Raw genomic sequence first — 15,230 nt, 5'->3', positions numbered from 1 at the left:
TGAGTTTGTAATTACTTTATTGCAGCTTATCAGGTAAACAATATATAAGACCAAAAGTGTTGTGACCGAGTGGACATGCCCATTTTGTCATGAGACCTCCAACAGAGTCCGCTGACTGCATGGAGCCTATAGAGAGCGCTGGCAGCTGGAGGCATGTGATTTTTCTGCCCATATGAAGTCATTTTGCAACCCTACACCACACTGTGCAGAGCCCAGCCAAAGCAGGGAGGCTGCACGAGACACGAGCAACAAAGACTAGAATAAAAATAATGAGCTGGAAAGTCAATCATATGAAAATGGACAGAGGACACAAAAACACAACAGCTGAGAATATCCAAGTTTAACAAAAAATCACTTTTAATACATACTTTATTTCTTAGAATAAAATCTTAAATATTGTGATACTTTATCGGCAGGGACACTTCCCTTCATTTAAATTCAATCTCCTTCCTTATATAGAGGCTATTTTTCTGTAGATTTTTGACAAGATTTATTGTTTTTTTTGTACATTTTCCTGTGTTTTCTCCTCTCTCTTCATTGGGTTGTCTAACTATGGCTCCCCTCTTTGGTTTTGATCTTCCTCTCGCTCTCTTCTTCACCTCTTTTTCTCCAACTCTTAAGCTCCTCTTCTTCTACATCTCTATTTAGCTTCTGTACCTGGTAAAGAGAAAATGGATAAATCAGAGAGGGTAAGGATGTTTGGACACATGATTTGGTCAACAATGGAAACCGACACAATGAGCCTTTTTGACAAATTAAATAGACCAACACTTAAACCATCTTTGCAGACAAACATAGGACTGTTAGAAAGTCCCCAATCTAAAACTAATCCCACTAAGAAAGCATGTAATCTAATGAAAGCAGCAAGCAAACTAGGTCGGACACTGAGCTTAAGTTGCTGTGTTTTTATCTGCAGGCCCAAACCTCTTGAGTCGGTTGAGGAGCAATGCAATAATATTGTCGTGTTTACATGAGAGGAACATGTCAAGAGCTCAGACCTGCGTTAAACTAGTCTTGAACATTTCAAAGTTGAAGCTCTAGGTGGGGGGGATTTAATTTTCAGTATGTTTAATTTGGGGGGAGGCAGGCTGTCATTCACAGGATGGAATTTGAGACGGTGATAAAGATCATTAAATGGGACAAACTGCAACCACCGGGCCCTTAAAGCAAAAGACACATTTAATGTTGTAAAATAAGAAAAATGGCATGCAAATGTAGGGGGAATGAATGATAATCACAGTGTTAATCCTCTACAGAAAACAGGATTTTCCAGGAAGGAACGTATCTTTTCAAGCACTAGCAGATTTTCCCAAAGATGGTCTTAAACATGGACATGAGCAGCATGGCAATCTCTGTTAAAGAGTCCCAATACTTTACAAAAAAGTTTGGTCATACTTAACTTAACTTTAACCCCCCTATTAATCATTTATAAGCAGTATATAACCATATAATAAATTGTAACACATAGTAGTGTAGTTATAAGCAGATATAAAATAGATAGATGTTTTTATTAATGTACAGTATTATATAAACAATTATATCTTATATAATTACAACTGTGTTATATTGTCGTTCATTATCTGCTTATATTAAGAGATAAATCTGTTGATAACTACACCAATAAATACTTAAAAGCTCATTTCTGTCTGCTCACAACTACATTACAGTATGTTACAAACCATTTATTCTATGTACTTATATACTGATTATAAATGCTAAATGGGTTACCAAAGGTTTTTGTGGGACATAGAAAAGTGGTACCAGAGCAGGCATTGGACACACTCCATACCACAGACAGAAACATCCCAGCAAACAGCTGTAATGCTGACGCAACTCAGAGGTGATTAACTCGCCTTCTGAGGCATCTCATGAGCCGGTATGACTTCAGAGGAGGACATCAGCACTCTGGGATCACCCCATTTGTTAGTCATCGTGCCACCGTGTCAATTTGTGACAGATGTTAGATACACTTTTTCATCATGTCATAAAGTAGTAGGGAGAACCCAGAGTTCCACATCAACAGGAGTGTGGTGATATATACAGTAGACACACCACTGAAGACAGATTTGCATCAGAGCAGGAACATACACCAACATACACACAAACTGTAGATACACAGTGATAGCCACTAGCAGTGCGAGCTGAGGAATACCTTGCTTTAGTTACAGGCTAATGATGGTGGGTTGACTGAATTTAGTCTGGAAGTCAACAGAAAGGGTTAAGTGAGTTAATGATGAATGGAGAGAGGTGGGAGTGATGAGAGAGATCAGGCAGATGAAAACAGGCATTATAGAACTTATGATGGATTCATAGAGAGATGAAGAGATGATGTGATGAAATGAAATGGCAGTACAGGATGAAGAAGGATTACACTTAGTTAAAATATTAATGATATAATAATTAACAAAAAAGATGACAGTATTAATAAATAATAATAAAAGAGATCAGAACTGTTATTTTAGGAAATAAGGAAGATCTTTATATTTTTAATATGTTAGAGTGAATGTGTAAGAATGCAAGGCAACTTACTCTCAACGTAGTTGCGGGCGAAGAACTTCAGCACCTCATCAATGGCGATGACAGGGAAGGAAAGCTTCAAGACTACCATCCACTGGTCAACGCTCAGATGGGTCAACTTGAAGATCATCTGGGGGGCAAAAGAGCGGGAGTCAGAACTGCCTCAAAGCTACAGTGGAAAGCGACCACAACAAAAACTGCATGTCACAGAGGACAGTAGGGAGCACTGGTTGGCTGACTTACGGGCAGAGGGTCAACATAGATGATCATGAAGTGCAGGGACATGGAGAGGGACATGGCGGAAAGCAGCCAGAAGTTGCTCCATGGGGGCATGCGCACCAGAGACTGGTTCTCAGACAAGCTTGAAAAAGAAGAAAAAAATGATGAATTACGAGAATAAATATTTGTGTTACGTGAAGAAACCAGTCACCATCAAAAGCAGAACTCGAAGCCTGGTGTGTTGTACAGTAATTCTGTACTAGCTATAAAACCCAATTCCAACACATGTGAAGTATTACCTGTTGAGAGCGTTGCACATCTCGATGGTGACCAGAACAGACAGAGCCATGGTCATGGGAGGGCAAGCCTCAAAGATCTCGCAGTCGATGCCGGCGAAGTCCTCGTTGTCATCGTGGCACTGCATGAAGTGGGACTGTACAGAGGAGAGGTGAGGTTATTCAGTGTCTGCATGTGAGTGTTCGTGGAAGACAACATGAAAGAGAGACAGTTACTTACCAGCTGGTAGTAGGTGACACCGGGGCCAGTTGAATCGTAGAGGAACCACCAGGCAGCACCACCAACAGTGGCAGCACCGACGTATCCTGTTAGGAAAGGATCACAGTGTCAGTGTAGGCGAGTGTTTCTCCTGGATTCAAACAAAATCCAAACACAATGTCCACAGTCCTACTTACCACCAATAGCCATGTATCTGAAGAACAGCCAGCCAGAGATCAGGGGCTCCTTGGGGGAACGTGGGGGCTTGCCCATGATGTCCAGATCAGGGGGGTTGAAGCCCAGAGCGGTGGCGGGCAGACCGTCAGTGACCAGGTTGACCCACAGCAGCTGGACGGGGATCAGAGCCTCGGGCAGACCCAGAGCAGCAGTCAGGAAGATACTGAGTGAAAAGGGAAATAATAGAACAAACGGAAGGCCGAGGTTAGCCAGAGACAGAGAGAAAGATGGCTGAGAGATGGCCTTTAGGTGTGGATCAGAGTGAGGATCATGTGTGTCACGTAGGCCACTCACCAGACGACCTCACCAACGTTGGAGGAGATGAGGTAGCGGATGAACTGCTTCATGTTGTTGTAGATAGCTCTGCCCTCCTCAACAGCAGCCACAATGGAAGAGAAGTTGTCGTCAGCCAGGACCATCTCAGAGGCAGACTTGGCAACGGCAGTGCCAGAGCCCATAGCGATGCCGATCTCGGCCTTCTTCAGGGCAGGGGCATCGTTCACACCATCACCAGTCTGGGGTGGGAGGAGAGGAAGCATGAGTTAAACTACTCTCAAAGCTGCACACATGTATAGACAAATGAACATAGAAAACAGAAAACCACTAACACACTTGAAAAAGACAAGTATTGTGTTGTTTGTGTCCTATCCTGCTGAGCTCTTACCATAGCAGTAATGTCATCAAAGCCCTGCAGGAACTCCACAATCTTGGACTTGTGGGATGGCTCCACACGGGCAAAGCAGCAAGCCCTGCGCACAGCCTCGGCCTGTTCATGGAGGGGCAGATCGTCAAACTCACGTCCGGTGTAGGCCTTGCCATCAACATCCTCCTCCTCAGTGAAGATGCCAATGCGACGGCAGATAGCGATAGCGGTTCCCTTGTTGTCACCTGAAATATGGAGAAGGAGAAATTATGGAGAGTCAGTGAAATGAGATGTAAAACACAGCTAAGTCAAAATATCAATTATTGCCAAAAATACTGTGTAATTACTATGTAAAATACATTCATAGTTCACATCACACATAAAAACGTACATTCCTGTATTGATAATTCATCCCACCCATTATACTAACCAGTGATCATAATGACACGGATTCCAGCGTCTCTGCACAGCTCAATAGAGCAGGTGACCTCCTTACGAGGGGGATCCAGCATACCAACGCAGCCAACAAAGGTCAGGTCAGTCTGAGGAGAGAAGCGTGAATGGAGTCATTCAATCCAAGTTTTTACATGTAGTCACAGTTGTGTCCACACATTTCAATATCAAGTCCATGATGTTGTTTGGTTCTCTCACCTCGTAATCGGCGAACTTGGTTGAGTCCTCGAGGTTCATCTCCTCCATCTTCAGTGGGGTGTCGCGGGTGGCCAGGGCCAGGCAACGCAGGGTGTCGCGGCCGGTACCCCAGTCCCTGATGACAGTCATGATCTTCTCCTTGATGGCGTTGGTCAGGGGCACGCGGGTGGTGCCAACACGCACATATGCGCACCTGTCAATCACACCCTCGGGGGCACCCTGTGGAGGAAACAGGATGATTATTATGTTGAATGCTGCACAGTCAAGAGTGCGGGTGTCACACCAAAGGCTGTGAGAAGGAGGAAAGAAAGAAAGAAACTAGCCTTCACAAACATCTTGGCACCACCATCACCCTTAGAGGGAGTGCAGTACACGGACATGGACTTCCTGTCACGGGAGAACTCCAGAGTGACGTTCTTCTTCATGAGCTGCTTGACAACCTGTTAGGAGGACAAAAGGGTTTTTCATTAGATAACTTTGCCACAGGTTGGCCTTAATTAATACTAAAAACAGCAATTCTTTGGAACAACTAACAAGTTAACTAATAGTTTTCAGTGCTTTACAATTAGCTGTATTAACAATAAAAATGCAAATTATCCTCAACATGTCGCAAACGGCAGCAGGAAACTTACGGAGCAGCAGGCGTTGGCTCTCTCAATCCTGGACAGGTTCTTCACGTTGGTGTTGAACACGTTCATCTTCTCAACCAGGCAGGACAGGGCGGTCTCAGTAGCCTCTCCAACCTTCTCATAGATCTTCTTGGACTGGAGAAAAGGAGGGTGATGGAGAGAATTGGTTAAACTGTGGAAGGCCACAAGGTTTTGATGTAACAAACTTATATATTATATAATATTGCGTGACTTTGTGACTTTACCTCGTTGTAGTCCAGAGAGGAGTCATTGCACAGGGCGCAGATGGTAGCCAGCTCAACAAGGCCATCAAATGCGCTGCAGTTGGTCTTGGAACCTCCCTGGGAACTGAAGGACAAAGAGAGAATTACAAACGAATGAGAGGCGGTTCATGTGCACTTTAATGTACGGCTGATACTGTATTTCAGTGATGACAGCCAACTTACACCTCGCCCTCGGGGGTGTACTTGGAGCCAGAGATATCAAAGGCATCAAGGTTGACATGGTCGCCATCGACATTCTTGATGATGAACATCTGTTGCGGAGGAAACAAAGAAAGTTTGAATTGTGTCTGAAGTAGGCTAGTTTTATAGACAAACTGTCGATGACACGGTTTCCTTTTTGATACCCACCTTGGTCACACACATCTGGTTGGTGGTGAGGGTGCCAGTCTTGTCAGAGCAGATGACGGAGGTGCAGCCCAGGGTCTCCACAGAGGGCAGACTTCTGACGATGGCGTTCTTCTTGGCCATACGGCGGGTACCAAGGGCCAGGCAGGTGGTGATGACAGCGGGCAGACCTGAGAGGCATCGGTGAAAACCGTGAGTGTGATGAACAAGCAGAGGAGGAACAAGTAGTCTTCTCATACACTAACTCTGACCGCCACTTTCTGGTTTCATGACGTGCCTCACTTACCCTCAGGGATGGCAGCCACAGCCAGAGCGACAGCGATCTTGAAGTAGTAGACAGCACCGCGGATCCATGAGCCTCCGTGGACGGGGTCGTTGAAGTGGCCAATGTTGATGGCCCAGACAGCAACACAGATCAGGGAGATAACCTTGGACAGCTGCTCGCCGAACTCGTCCAGCTTAGCCTGCAGAGGGGTCTTCTCCTGCTCGGTGGCAGCCATCTGGTCACGGATCTTGCCAATCTCAGTGGAGACTCCGGTGGCCACAGCCACACCGATGGCCTTGCCAGCAGCGATGTTAGTGCCCTACAGAAGAGAGAAGAAGAAAAAGGTAAGAAAACAGGCCATGGTAGGGACATGAAGTAAAGAGTAACAGGGAAAAAGATTAAAATAAGGCTGCAACAGTGAAGATATGTGAAAATATTTATGTTATGGCACTTACAGAGAAAAGCATGTTCTTCTTGTCCTGGTTGACAGCCCTGAGGTCGGGAACAGCCTCATTGTGCTTGATCACACTGACAGACTCACCTGAGAGAGAAAACAGAGGATTAACTCAAAAACTGCCAATGGAGTTGGGACAGAAAAACACGTATTGGCAGATTTAAGGCTTCTGGAAAGCTTACCAGTAAGGATGGACTGGTCGACACGCAGGGTGGTGGACTTGATGGAAACAATCCTGATGTCAGCAGGGACTTTGTCACCAACTGTGGGAATCACAAAGAAGCCATCATTAAAATGATTGTTATTATTTATTAAATTGTTAGATCATGCAAATATTTTTCTTTAATTCACATTGAACATAAAATAAATGTTGACTGTGTATATTTGTGGACTGCTTTTGGGGCCTCCATAACATTCAAGTGACTGTATTAATTGTAAGTAGCACACATCCAAAATGATTGTAGAAGGTATTCCAAATTTAGGGTTGAATGCTCAGAATAACTTTCTATACTTTCTATATTAGACAGAAGCTAAACTGACACATGCATGGCCCAATGAGAATGAACCACACATGGTGGGGGGTGGGGAACAGGTGTACACTGACAAATGAACAGAAGTGGGCAATGGCAGGGAGGGGAGAAGAGTGGGGGTATTTATACTCATGATTTTGCTTTCCTTCAGTCAGCATGTTTTCACAGCAGTGCTACTCCATCCCGCCTCGCTCACATTGCCTTAAAAAGGCACGAGGCTTTCCCAGACACATATACCCTGAATTTATGTCTTTCTAAACAGGAACGTTAGTAACTCACTGGATGCTTGTTGTATCTTTTCACAGCTACATGACTGCCTTTAAAAATAATTAGCAAGCAGAGACAACCAATGAGCAATCCTGATATTTCTTACCGGACACCTCGACGATGTCTCCAGGGACAATTTCTCTGGCCTTGATCATCTGCACACTCTTTCTGTCAGAACGGTAAACTTTGCCCATCTCAGGCTCGTACTCCTTGAGAGCCTCGATGGCATCTTCAGCGTTACGCTCCTGTGGCGCACACACAAAAAGACACAAACAGTCATTAATAAGTCAAAATAAGTAAAGGAGGTCAGCTAAAATGACAACAGAAATACACATTCACAGATTTTGTGCAGACTGTTAACAATTATCAAAAAACTGATGTCTGTCAACACGCCTGGTTAGCCTTGCATGAATGTAAACTATACTCATTTTGACCTTGGTCTGGCACTGGCAATGTCCTCTAGCAGGCTTTGAGTCATTACACATGGCAAGTACACACTGACCCGCAACCTACTGACGACACATGAGTACGTCAAATCTATGATCTCTGTGTGCTAGTCCATCTTAAGTTACCACATATTGTTATGACAGTTTTTCTTTTCAAATAAATACCAATTATTGTGTGGAAAGTGGTGCATGGTTCTATGTTCATATACATCATCTGACTGAGGAGCTCTGCAGCAAGAAAAGCGGCGTTCAGAGATGATATCTGGGGGTGATAAAATTTGATTTGGGGCGCACAACATAAATCTTCTAATAGCAGGTTGCCAAAGTCAGTTCTGTTTTTCACTGACAAAAACAGGAACGAAGCAGCTGATTTAGACACATGTCTGGGGTGTCATAACAACAATGTTCCCATGGTGACTGATGCCTGACAGCAGTGCCAATTACTTAATGGCATGCATGTAGAAGACCATGACTTGCATAATGTGAATCATTCATCAGGCCTGCTGTCAAAACAGACCATGGGCATAGGGTCTGCAAATAATTGCTAAAATAGTAACTGATCTATTTAAGTCTACTTGAAGTGAAGTTAGAGTGAGTAATATTGTTTATTTAAGATTTACTCTATGTTGTAACAGCAACTTTAGAGCACACGATAACTATTTTGAGCTTCAAAGCTGTAAAAGTGATAGTGTTACGGTTGTGCAACCACGTCTGGGTGGAAAACACGGCAGTAACTAGAACCTGTGTACTTTCTGTCATCGCTGCAATGGATACGTCTTATTGCTCAACGTGCGGGGGCCTTGTCACTGACCTGCCACACTCCAACAACAGCATTAGCGATGAGGATAAGAAGGATGACAAGGGGTTCCACAAACGCGGTGACGGTCTCCTCACCTTCCTCGAACCAGGCCAGCACCTGAGGGCAGAGTAGAAAAGAGCAAATCAGTACCAGTGTGACATCAGGGCCATCCTGCTCCTGAGAAACAGCATGCAAATATGGCTGAAGCTCTGTATTTAAAGTTCTTTAAATGGCCTGAATGACAAGATTCCTCACGTATATAATGCGTAAAGTATGACTAATAAGAGGGTACATTTTCATGGATTGTGGAGGCTGCCGCGGGCATTTATAGTTTTGTATGCATTTAGCATGGTTTCGCACATACAGTATGTGAATGATTTTAAAAGCTCAATTATACGTGCCATTTTCAGGACCTTGTCTTCATTTATTTTTAACATTTTTAATCAGTTCCTTCCTTTTCCAGTGTTAACGGCTGTTAGTTTGATAATATTTTTGTATGTCATAATATGATTACATAATTGTCATACATTTGATCTCAATGTCCCATAACTCCTTGGTCCCTCTGACTTTAACCCTCTTTCTGTGGAGGCCCTTCGTTCCTTCCTTCAGGCCTGACCTTTCCCGAAGGATTCAGTTTCTCTCCTCAGCTTGGGGCCTTCTTAAAATAAACCCTTGCCCTTCAGCCCCCCTATACTTTCCTGACCCCCGTCTCTCACTGGCTCCTCAATATTCGCCTTCTAAGGCCATCATGACAGCTGCCTGAAGGGGTGAAAGCTGGGCATAGGAATTAATACACCTCCTACAAGCCCTCGCAATCTGTCTCCCTCCTCTCAAGTTGTCATCCTCAAAAATACATGGTGGGGTGGAGGGACTTGGAGGGGGCTAAGAAGTTATCTTGACAAAGTGACCAGGCAGAAATTATTAACCACAGCGGACTTACTGGAGGAGTTTGTGTGATGGGTTAAAGTGAAGTTCAATTAATTACATGTTTCAAGATGGCAATCAAGAACGTAAGAGGGGCCAGAGATGATTGTGATTATTATTATTATTATTATTATTATTATTAATAAAAATCTTAATGGGACAAAACACATTTGTGGTCGATTGCCAGACTTTAATCTGCAGAGTTTATTCTTGTTAATTAAATTTGTGCACCTGTAAAACTGTTACCTGAGTTTAAAATTAACGAGACAGGAATATCCACTGTTTAAATTACTGATGTGAAAACTAACACTTGTTTACTTACAAAAGAGATGCAGGCAGCCAGCAGCAGGATCCTGACGAGCAAGTCCTCGAACTGCTCAACGATCAGCTCCCAGATGCTCTTACCTGAGTGAGACAAAGAGGTAGAGACAAAGCAACACATGAATTAAATCAATGAATAATGATCACAAATTTTAAATGTAATGACTGACATATGCAAGTGAAAGTGCATTTGGGTGCAAAGAGAAGTGCTTGCAGTCTATAGTGTGGATTTGTGATCTTTGCTGCTGAAGATGAGTAGAATCTCATTAGCATGAGGGCATCACACAATCAAAATGCTGCCTGTGTGTATTCATTACAACCCTTCTGTGGATGAGGGGCAGTTTAGAGTATTACTGATGGTCTTCCCACCTGGGTCAAATCAGGTTTTACACATTTTGTAAATGTGGCTGGATAAACACTTACCCTCCTCAGCGGGCAGCTCTGGAGTTGGACACAAAGGTGAAGGAGGAGAACGGATGTGGAGACAGAAAGACAGAAAAAAAGGACGGTTAGTTCAAATGATTCATGTTCAGAAAAGAAAGATGGCGCTTTCAACAAAGCTTTAGGAGGAAAGTTACGTTTCTTGGTGGGAGATGATAAATGTGACCTCAAACTCACTAACTTCCACCACTTCCTTTGACTTCTAACGCAGGCCTTATGACACTGCAGTGACTGTTCACTTTTTAAGTTTCAAAATGAAATATTATGATCAATAGCAGCTCACTAAAATGTCCCAAGGCAACAGAAACAACACTGTGAAAACAAGAATGTTGCTGTTTTTGAACTATAATACCATATTAAAGACCCTTTGCTATCTAATTTGCCATTCCACTGGTTATTGATTAGCAATCATATTACGGATCATTTAGCCATAAGCCATCTAAGGACCTCCCCTTTTTACCCGGCCTAAAATTACCCATCGCCCCATATATCACCCAGGAAGCTTCTTGAGCCATCACCTGTCTCTCTCGCTCTCCAGCCATCTTCTTTGGCTATCTTTAAATAGCTCTTCAAAGCCCTCAAAGTCTCTGCTTCTCAATGTCTCTGCATTTCTACCAGCTGTTGCAACTCCTCTCTAAAAAAGCATCCCACGCACAAAACTCAACCCAGCTCCGCTCAACAAGCATCTCTGGAAACTCCGCTGGTGTCGACTCGGGAAAACACTTCCAGAGACTGTCCTAGCAAAAGTCATACTTTGTGGAATATTTTGAATGCAAACACTCAGATCTTTCTTTAAGCTTCTCTATGAGGCCTAGTTAGCAAACAGTTACTTTGTGAGTCTCTCTTCTTTCAGTAGGCCTCCCACCCCATCCCCGATGCCCGCACTCTCACCATTGAAGCCATACTTGTCCAGGTTCTTCTTGAACTGGTCGGGAGTGAGGCCGGCGTTCTCGTTCACCCCGAAGTAAGCCAGGCATTCTGCCGGGGACTTTGTGTGTGCGTTCTCCATCCTTTCTGGATAGACAAGGGATTTTCCTGTCTAACCGTTCCTATCCGCGCTCTTTTATTTCTTGTTGTTTTCTGTGGTTTTTACCCTTGGTCCACCACCCTCACCTAGAAGTGTGGCACCCTCCAATTCAGGGGTGCTGGACTGACAGAAAGAGCGAATAAGCACATACATGTTCAGGGTTTTATACCACCAAGAAGCTCAGGATTGGTGGACACCCCACCGACACACGCCTCCAAATTCCAGCCTGGGAGGACAAGTTTGGGGGGGGGTGTTGGGGGTTGGCAAGGGTGGGGCTCGAGGTGGGGAGGTGATGGTGGACTTGGACAGGAACTGAAGACAAGACTTGGATTTGGAAAAGGAGGCAGTGCAGGAGAGTGGTGGTGCAGCGGGTGTGTGTGGGGGGGGGTTGTACCGTGGATGAAAATGAGATCTGTTTTTGGAACATGCATGGTCAGTGGAATAAGACGAAGGGAGAAGGTGAGAGAGTGAGACAGGAGATCATCCAGAGGGGAGGACAAGGAGGGGGGGCGCATTGAGTGACGGCTCAACTGGTTTTTGCTGAGGAAGGTGGCAAAACCAGAGAGAGAGGAGTGAACTACTCTCAGAGCGAGAGACTGAAGAAGGGAGATGGTAGACGAATAATATAGTACAAGAATCAGCTGGCATTTTTACAAGGAGAATGTGAGTTAGACATGTCGGCACATTGACACATGAAGTTCTCAAAGCAGGAGCGAGAATCATCTACTGTCATCAACATGGGCACATTTACGTAAAGTTCTGCAGAGCCAACAATCACTCATGATAAGACCTGATCTGACAATAAACCTAGTTAAGTAGGATATGAGAATATGGGCAGAAGAAAGTGAGTGTGTAGTAGAGGAATGATGGATGGGGGGGACAGGAATGCCAAGAGGACAGCCAGTAAGTCACACTATCGCACTGCAGAGGAAAAGCCCCGGCTGCAGATACAGGAGGATCAAGTTTTATTTCTCTTTTTTTATGAGGAAGAGAAGGCAGCCGGGAGATATGTGTTAGATGCACAGCCACAAATTGCGATTCAGTGAGGCACAATGGCCTCTTGTGGTGGATTCAGAGCATTGAATTTGTTATTGGCAAGTGAGAAAACAGAGAAAACAACGTTTCTCTTTATATACTTGGTCTCATTAGCTCGACTTTAATCTGTATGTAACTAAGGACTTGATCATCTCTCATTTGCCCTCTTTTGTTTGCCTGAAATGCTAGCTTGAACTTTCAGTATAAAACATAATGTTGAGTACAAGCTGGGTTGATTTACTACTTGTTTTAACAGCAGTAAACAGGCTGCTGGGTGGTGGAGTCTGTAGACAGGAATTCAAGTTGCTGTTGCTAATCAATAAACTGACAGGTGTCCCTTTAAAAACAGCAGTGGTCACTTTGACAGCTACAGGACACATTTTTGCTGGAATCTATTTATTGCTGCATTATGTTGCTATGCAGAGACATTGCGACAGCACAAATCAAAGATCAATTTGTTTTCAGTGTGAAATAGGCACTTAAAGGCACTTATAGGCCATTATTCTGTAACAAGTTGCATTCTCCAAAGTTTATTTTTGGTCAAACTGCTCCTGAACAATTTTAACTGCTTTCAGTGACTGATTTTACTGTGTCACATTTCATTTGAATGCCATCAAGCACAGACTGGATGGACAGCAAATTTAAACGAATCAGGTCAAACAAATTGTGCTTGAGGGGAACAGCTATTTCTGTACGGCCCAGAGCCCATCGAGATACAGTGTGATGATCTATACAAGGGTCACACATAGAGCAGTATGTGATGACTTCAACAAAAAACAATAAAACACGCTGATGCTGTCGTATCATTTGAACCAATTGAAACATAACTTTACTGAGAATAATAATAATGTGACCTTTTGCAATGTCCTGTTTTTACTTTCTATCTCTTTTTAGCTTTTGTAGCAGACAAACACTGTTGATTTCACTCTGCTATCATCCAGCTTTGTATTTAAAGAACTGTTGTTACACCTTAGTGTAAGTGATGATTTTCACATTGGCGTCGTGACCACAGTGATTTACATGACCTCAACAGCTCAAAGGCGTGAACCATAAAGTGAGCTTCAGGACTCCCCGGTAGTCCGTAAAACTGATCAATGGCGAAATGTCTTTCTAATTCTACAAAAATTCTAAATTCAACATCATGCCAATGGATAGTTTATGTTCAACTTGATGAGTGATTTATTCTCATCTGATTGAAAATGCTTTTCACTGAGGTGTTTCTGTTATGCCGACAGATACGGAAACAGCTTATTTGTTTTCTTCAAGAGTTGTAAAGTAATGTCGAAACAGATTCACTAATTTGCTCAGGACACTCCAGCAGGGTGGATGCTTCCAGTAATGGAGGCTTTAGCTCAGGTTGTCCAGCTGAAGGACAGCCTCTCTAGTCACAAGGACCCTCGTGGACTGTAAGGTTTGGTTTTGTTGAGTGAGTATATATATATTTGTATATACATTTCATGGATTTAAACCTCAGATATTTGCAGCACTTGTGGAGTAAGTTAATGTTGATATACTATATAACTATGAGGACATATTTACAGTATATACATTATTAGCTTATTTGTAACACAAACATGAGCTTGTGCTGTCCCTCCACAGAGAATTTCTAAAATAGGAAGTCGTTTTTATGGCAGCTTTCAAGTTTCCAATCAGCTGCTGGTGGCCAACTGACCCGGCCCTCCAGCCTGCTGGTGAGGGGCAATTTCTTTCCCAGAAGGTACAGTACATTATCCACGAGGCAGAAGAGAGCGGGAGTCAACAAGAGCAGAAAGCACCTAGTTTAATGCTTATATAAAGTGCTGGCACAGTTATTATCAGTAAAGCACTAAAACAGCATTATACTAAGACAGACCATGGAAACGAAACATCCATTGTCTTTTGAAAAGCTGTACAGTGTGTGCATGCATATAATCATACAAACATTTATGTAGCAAATATATCTTGAAAATACGCTTTGTATTCGGATTCAACTAAGTGTTCCATTTTATTTAGTGTACATGTATATAATCATTTTCCTTGATTTCCCTGGCAGTGGTGGAATGTAACTAATTACATTTACTCAAATACTGGACTTAAGTTTCAATTTTAACATACTGGTACTTTCTTACTTCTTACTTTCTACTTCTACTCCACTCATTTTAAGAGGGAAATATTGTACTTTTTACTGCGCTACATTTATATAGTTACTAGTTGCTTTTTACATAAAAAAAACATATGATATGATGCAGTACTATATCACTAATCTGCCCAGTAGTATACAAAGTATCTAAACGCTACATGTCTCCACATTGACGAACTACAACATTAAAATGTTCTTACATGTATTTGTCAGTGATAAAAACAGAATAATACCATATTCTAAAAAATCACAACACTGTGAAAGGAGCCATTCTGCATAATGAGTACTTTTCATACTTTAAGTACATTTTGCTGATAACACTTATGTACTTTTACATTAGTAACATTTTGAATGCAGGACTTGGAGTATATTTAGACTATGGTATTTCTACTTTTACATAAGGGTTAGGGTTAAAAAGTACATCTTCTGCCCCTGTTCACTGGCGAGGTAATAGTATGAGAATCATTACTGTGATGATGAGTGTGCAAACCTACAATCCACACTACTTAGCAAGATATCCGCAGCCCATCCAAATGTGTAGCTAAGCTGAACTGTAAGTACATTAAACTTCAGAGGGTGAAT

The 15,230-nt window shown here is 42.9% G+C and overlaps 1 protein-coding gene across 2 annotated transcripts; it reads right to left on the bottom strand.

Annotated features, from left to right (window-relative positions):
- On the bottom strand, positions 1-11,606 carry atp2a1l (ATPase sarcoplasmic/endoplasmic reticulum Ca2+ transporting 1, like). Of its 2 annotated transcripts, none has more exons than XM_070927069.1 (23): positions 11,359-11,606; positions 10,450-10,467; positions 10,028-10,110; positions 8,794-8,898; positions 7,643-7,781; positions 6,922-7,002; positions 6,741-6,826; positions 6,307-6,604; positions 6,024-6,190; positions 5,838-5,926; positions 5,637-5,739; positions 5,395-5,526; positions 5,086-5,202; positions 4,763-4,981; positions 4,542-4,653; positions 4,133-4,356; positions 3,763-3,983; positions 3,429-3,631; positions 3,253-3,338; positions 3,036-3,169; positions 2,761-2,878; positions 2,526-2,647; positions 1-532 (listed from the first exon to the last, which is right to left on the bottom strand). In XM_070927069.1, the coding sequence occupies exons 1-23, from the start codon at positions 11,474-11,476 to the stop codon at positions 463-465; spliced, it is 3,045 nt and encodes a 1,014-aa protein (XP_070783170.1). In that variant the 5' UTR covers positions 11,477-11,606; the 3' UTR covers positions 1-462. The 2 variants fall into 2 exon arrangements, with proteins under 2 accessions (XP_070783170.1, XP_070783169.1); XM_070927068.1 differs by having other exon boundaries at positions 1-657; positions 2,537-2,647.
- Positions 11,607-15,230: the final 3,624 nt, after the last annotated feature.

The sequence above is a fragment of the Enoplosus armatus genome, chromosome 20, assembly GCF_043641665.1.
Source record: "Enoplosus armatus isolate fEnoArm2 chromosome 20, fEnoArm2.hap1, whole genome shotgun sequence".
Lineage (NCBI taxonomy): Eukaryota > Metazoa > Chordata > Actinopteri > Centrarchiformes > Enoplosidae > Enoplosus > Enoplosus armatus.
This window is presented reverse-complemented; position numbering and strand designations above follow the sequence as displayed.

Excerpts from the sequence above, each read along its gene's own strand:
- atp2a1l (XM_070927068.1), bottom strand. The coding sequence starts at position 11,476 with ATGGAGAACGCACACACAAAGTCCCCGGCAGAATGCCTGGCTTACTTC. Across the intron at positions 5,740-5,837 it reads TACACCCCCGAGGGCGAGGT|TTCCCAGGGAGGTTCCAAGA; the intron begins GTAAGTTGGCTG and ends TTTGTCCTTCAG. Across the intron at positions 4,654-4,762 it reads CCAAGTTCGCCGATTACGAG|ACTGACCTGACCTTTGTTGG; the intron begins GTGAGAGAACCA and ends TTCTCTCCTCAG.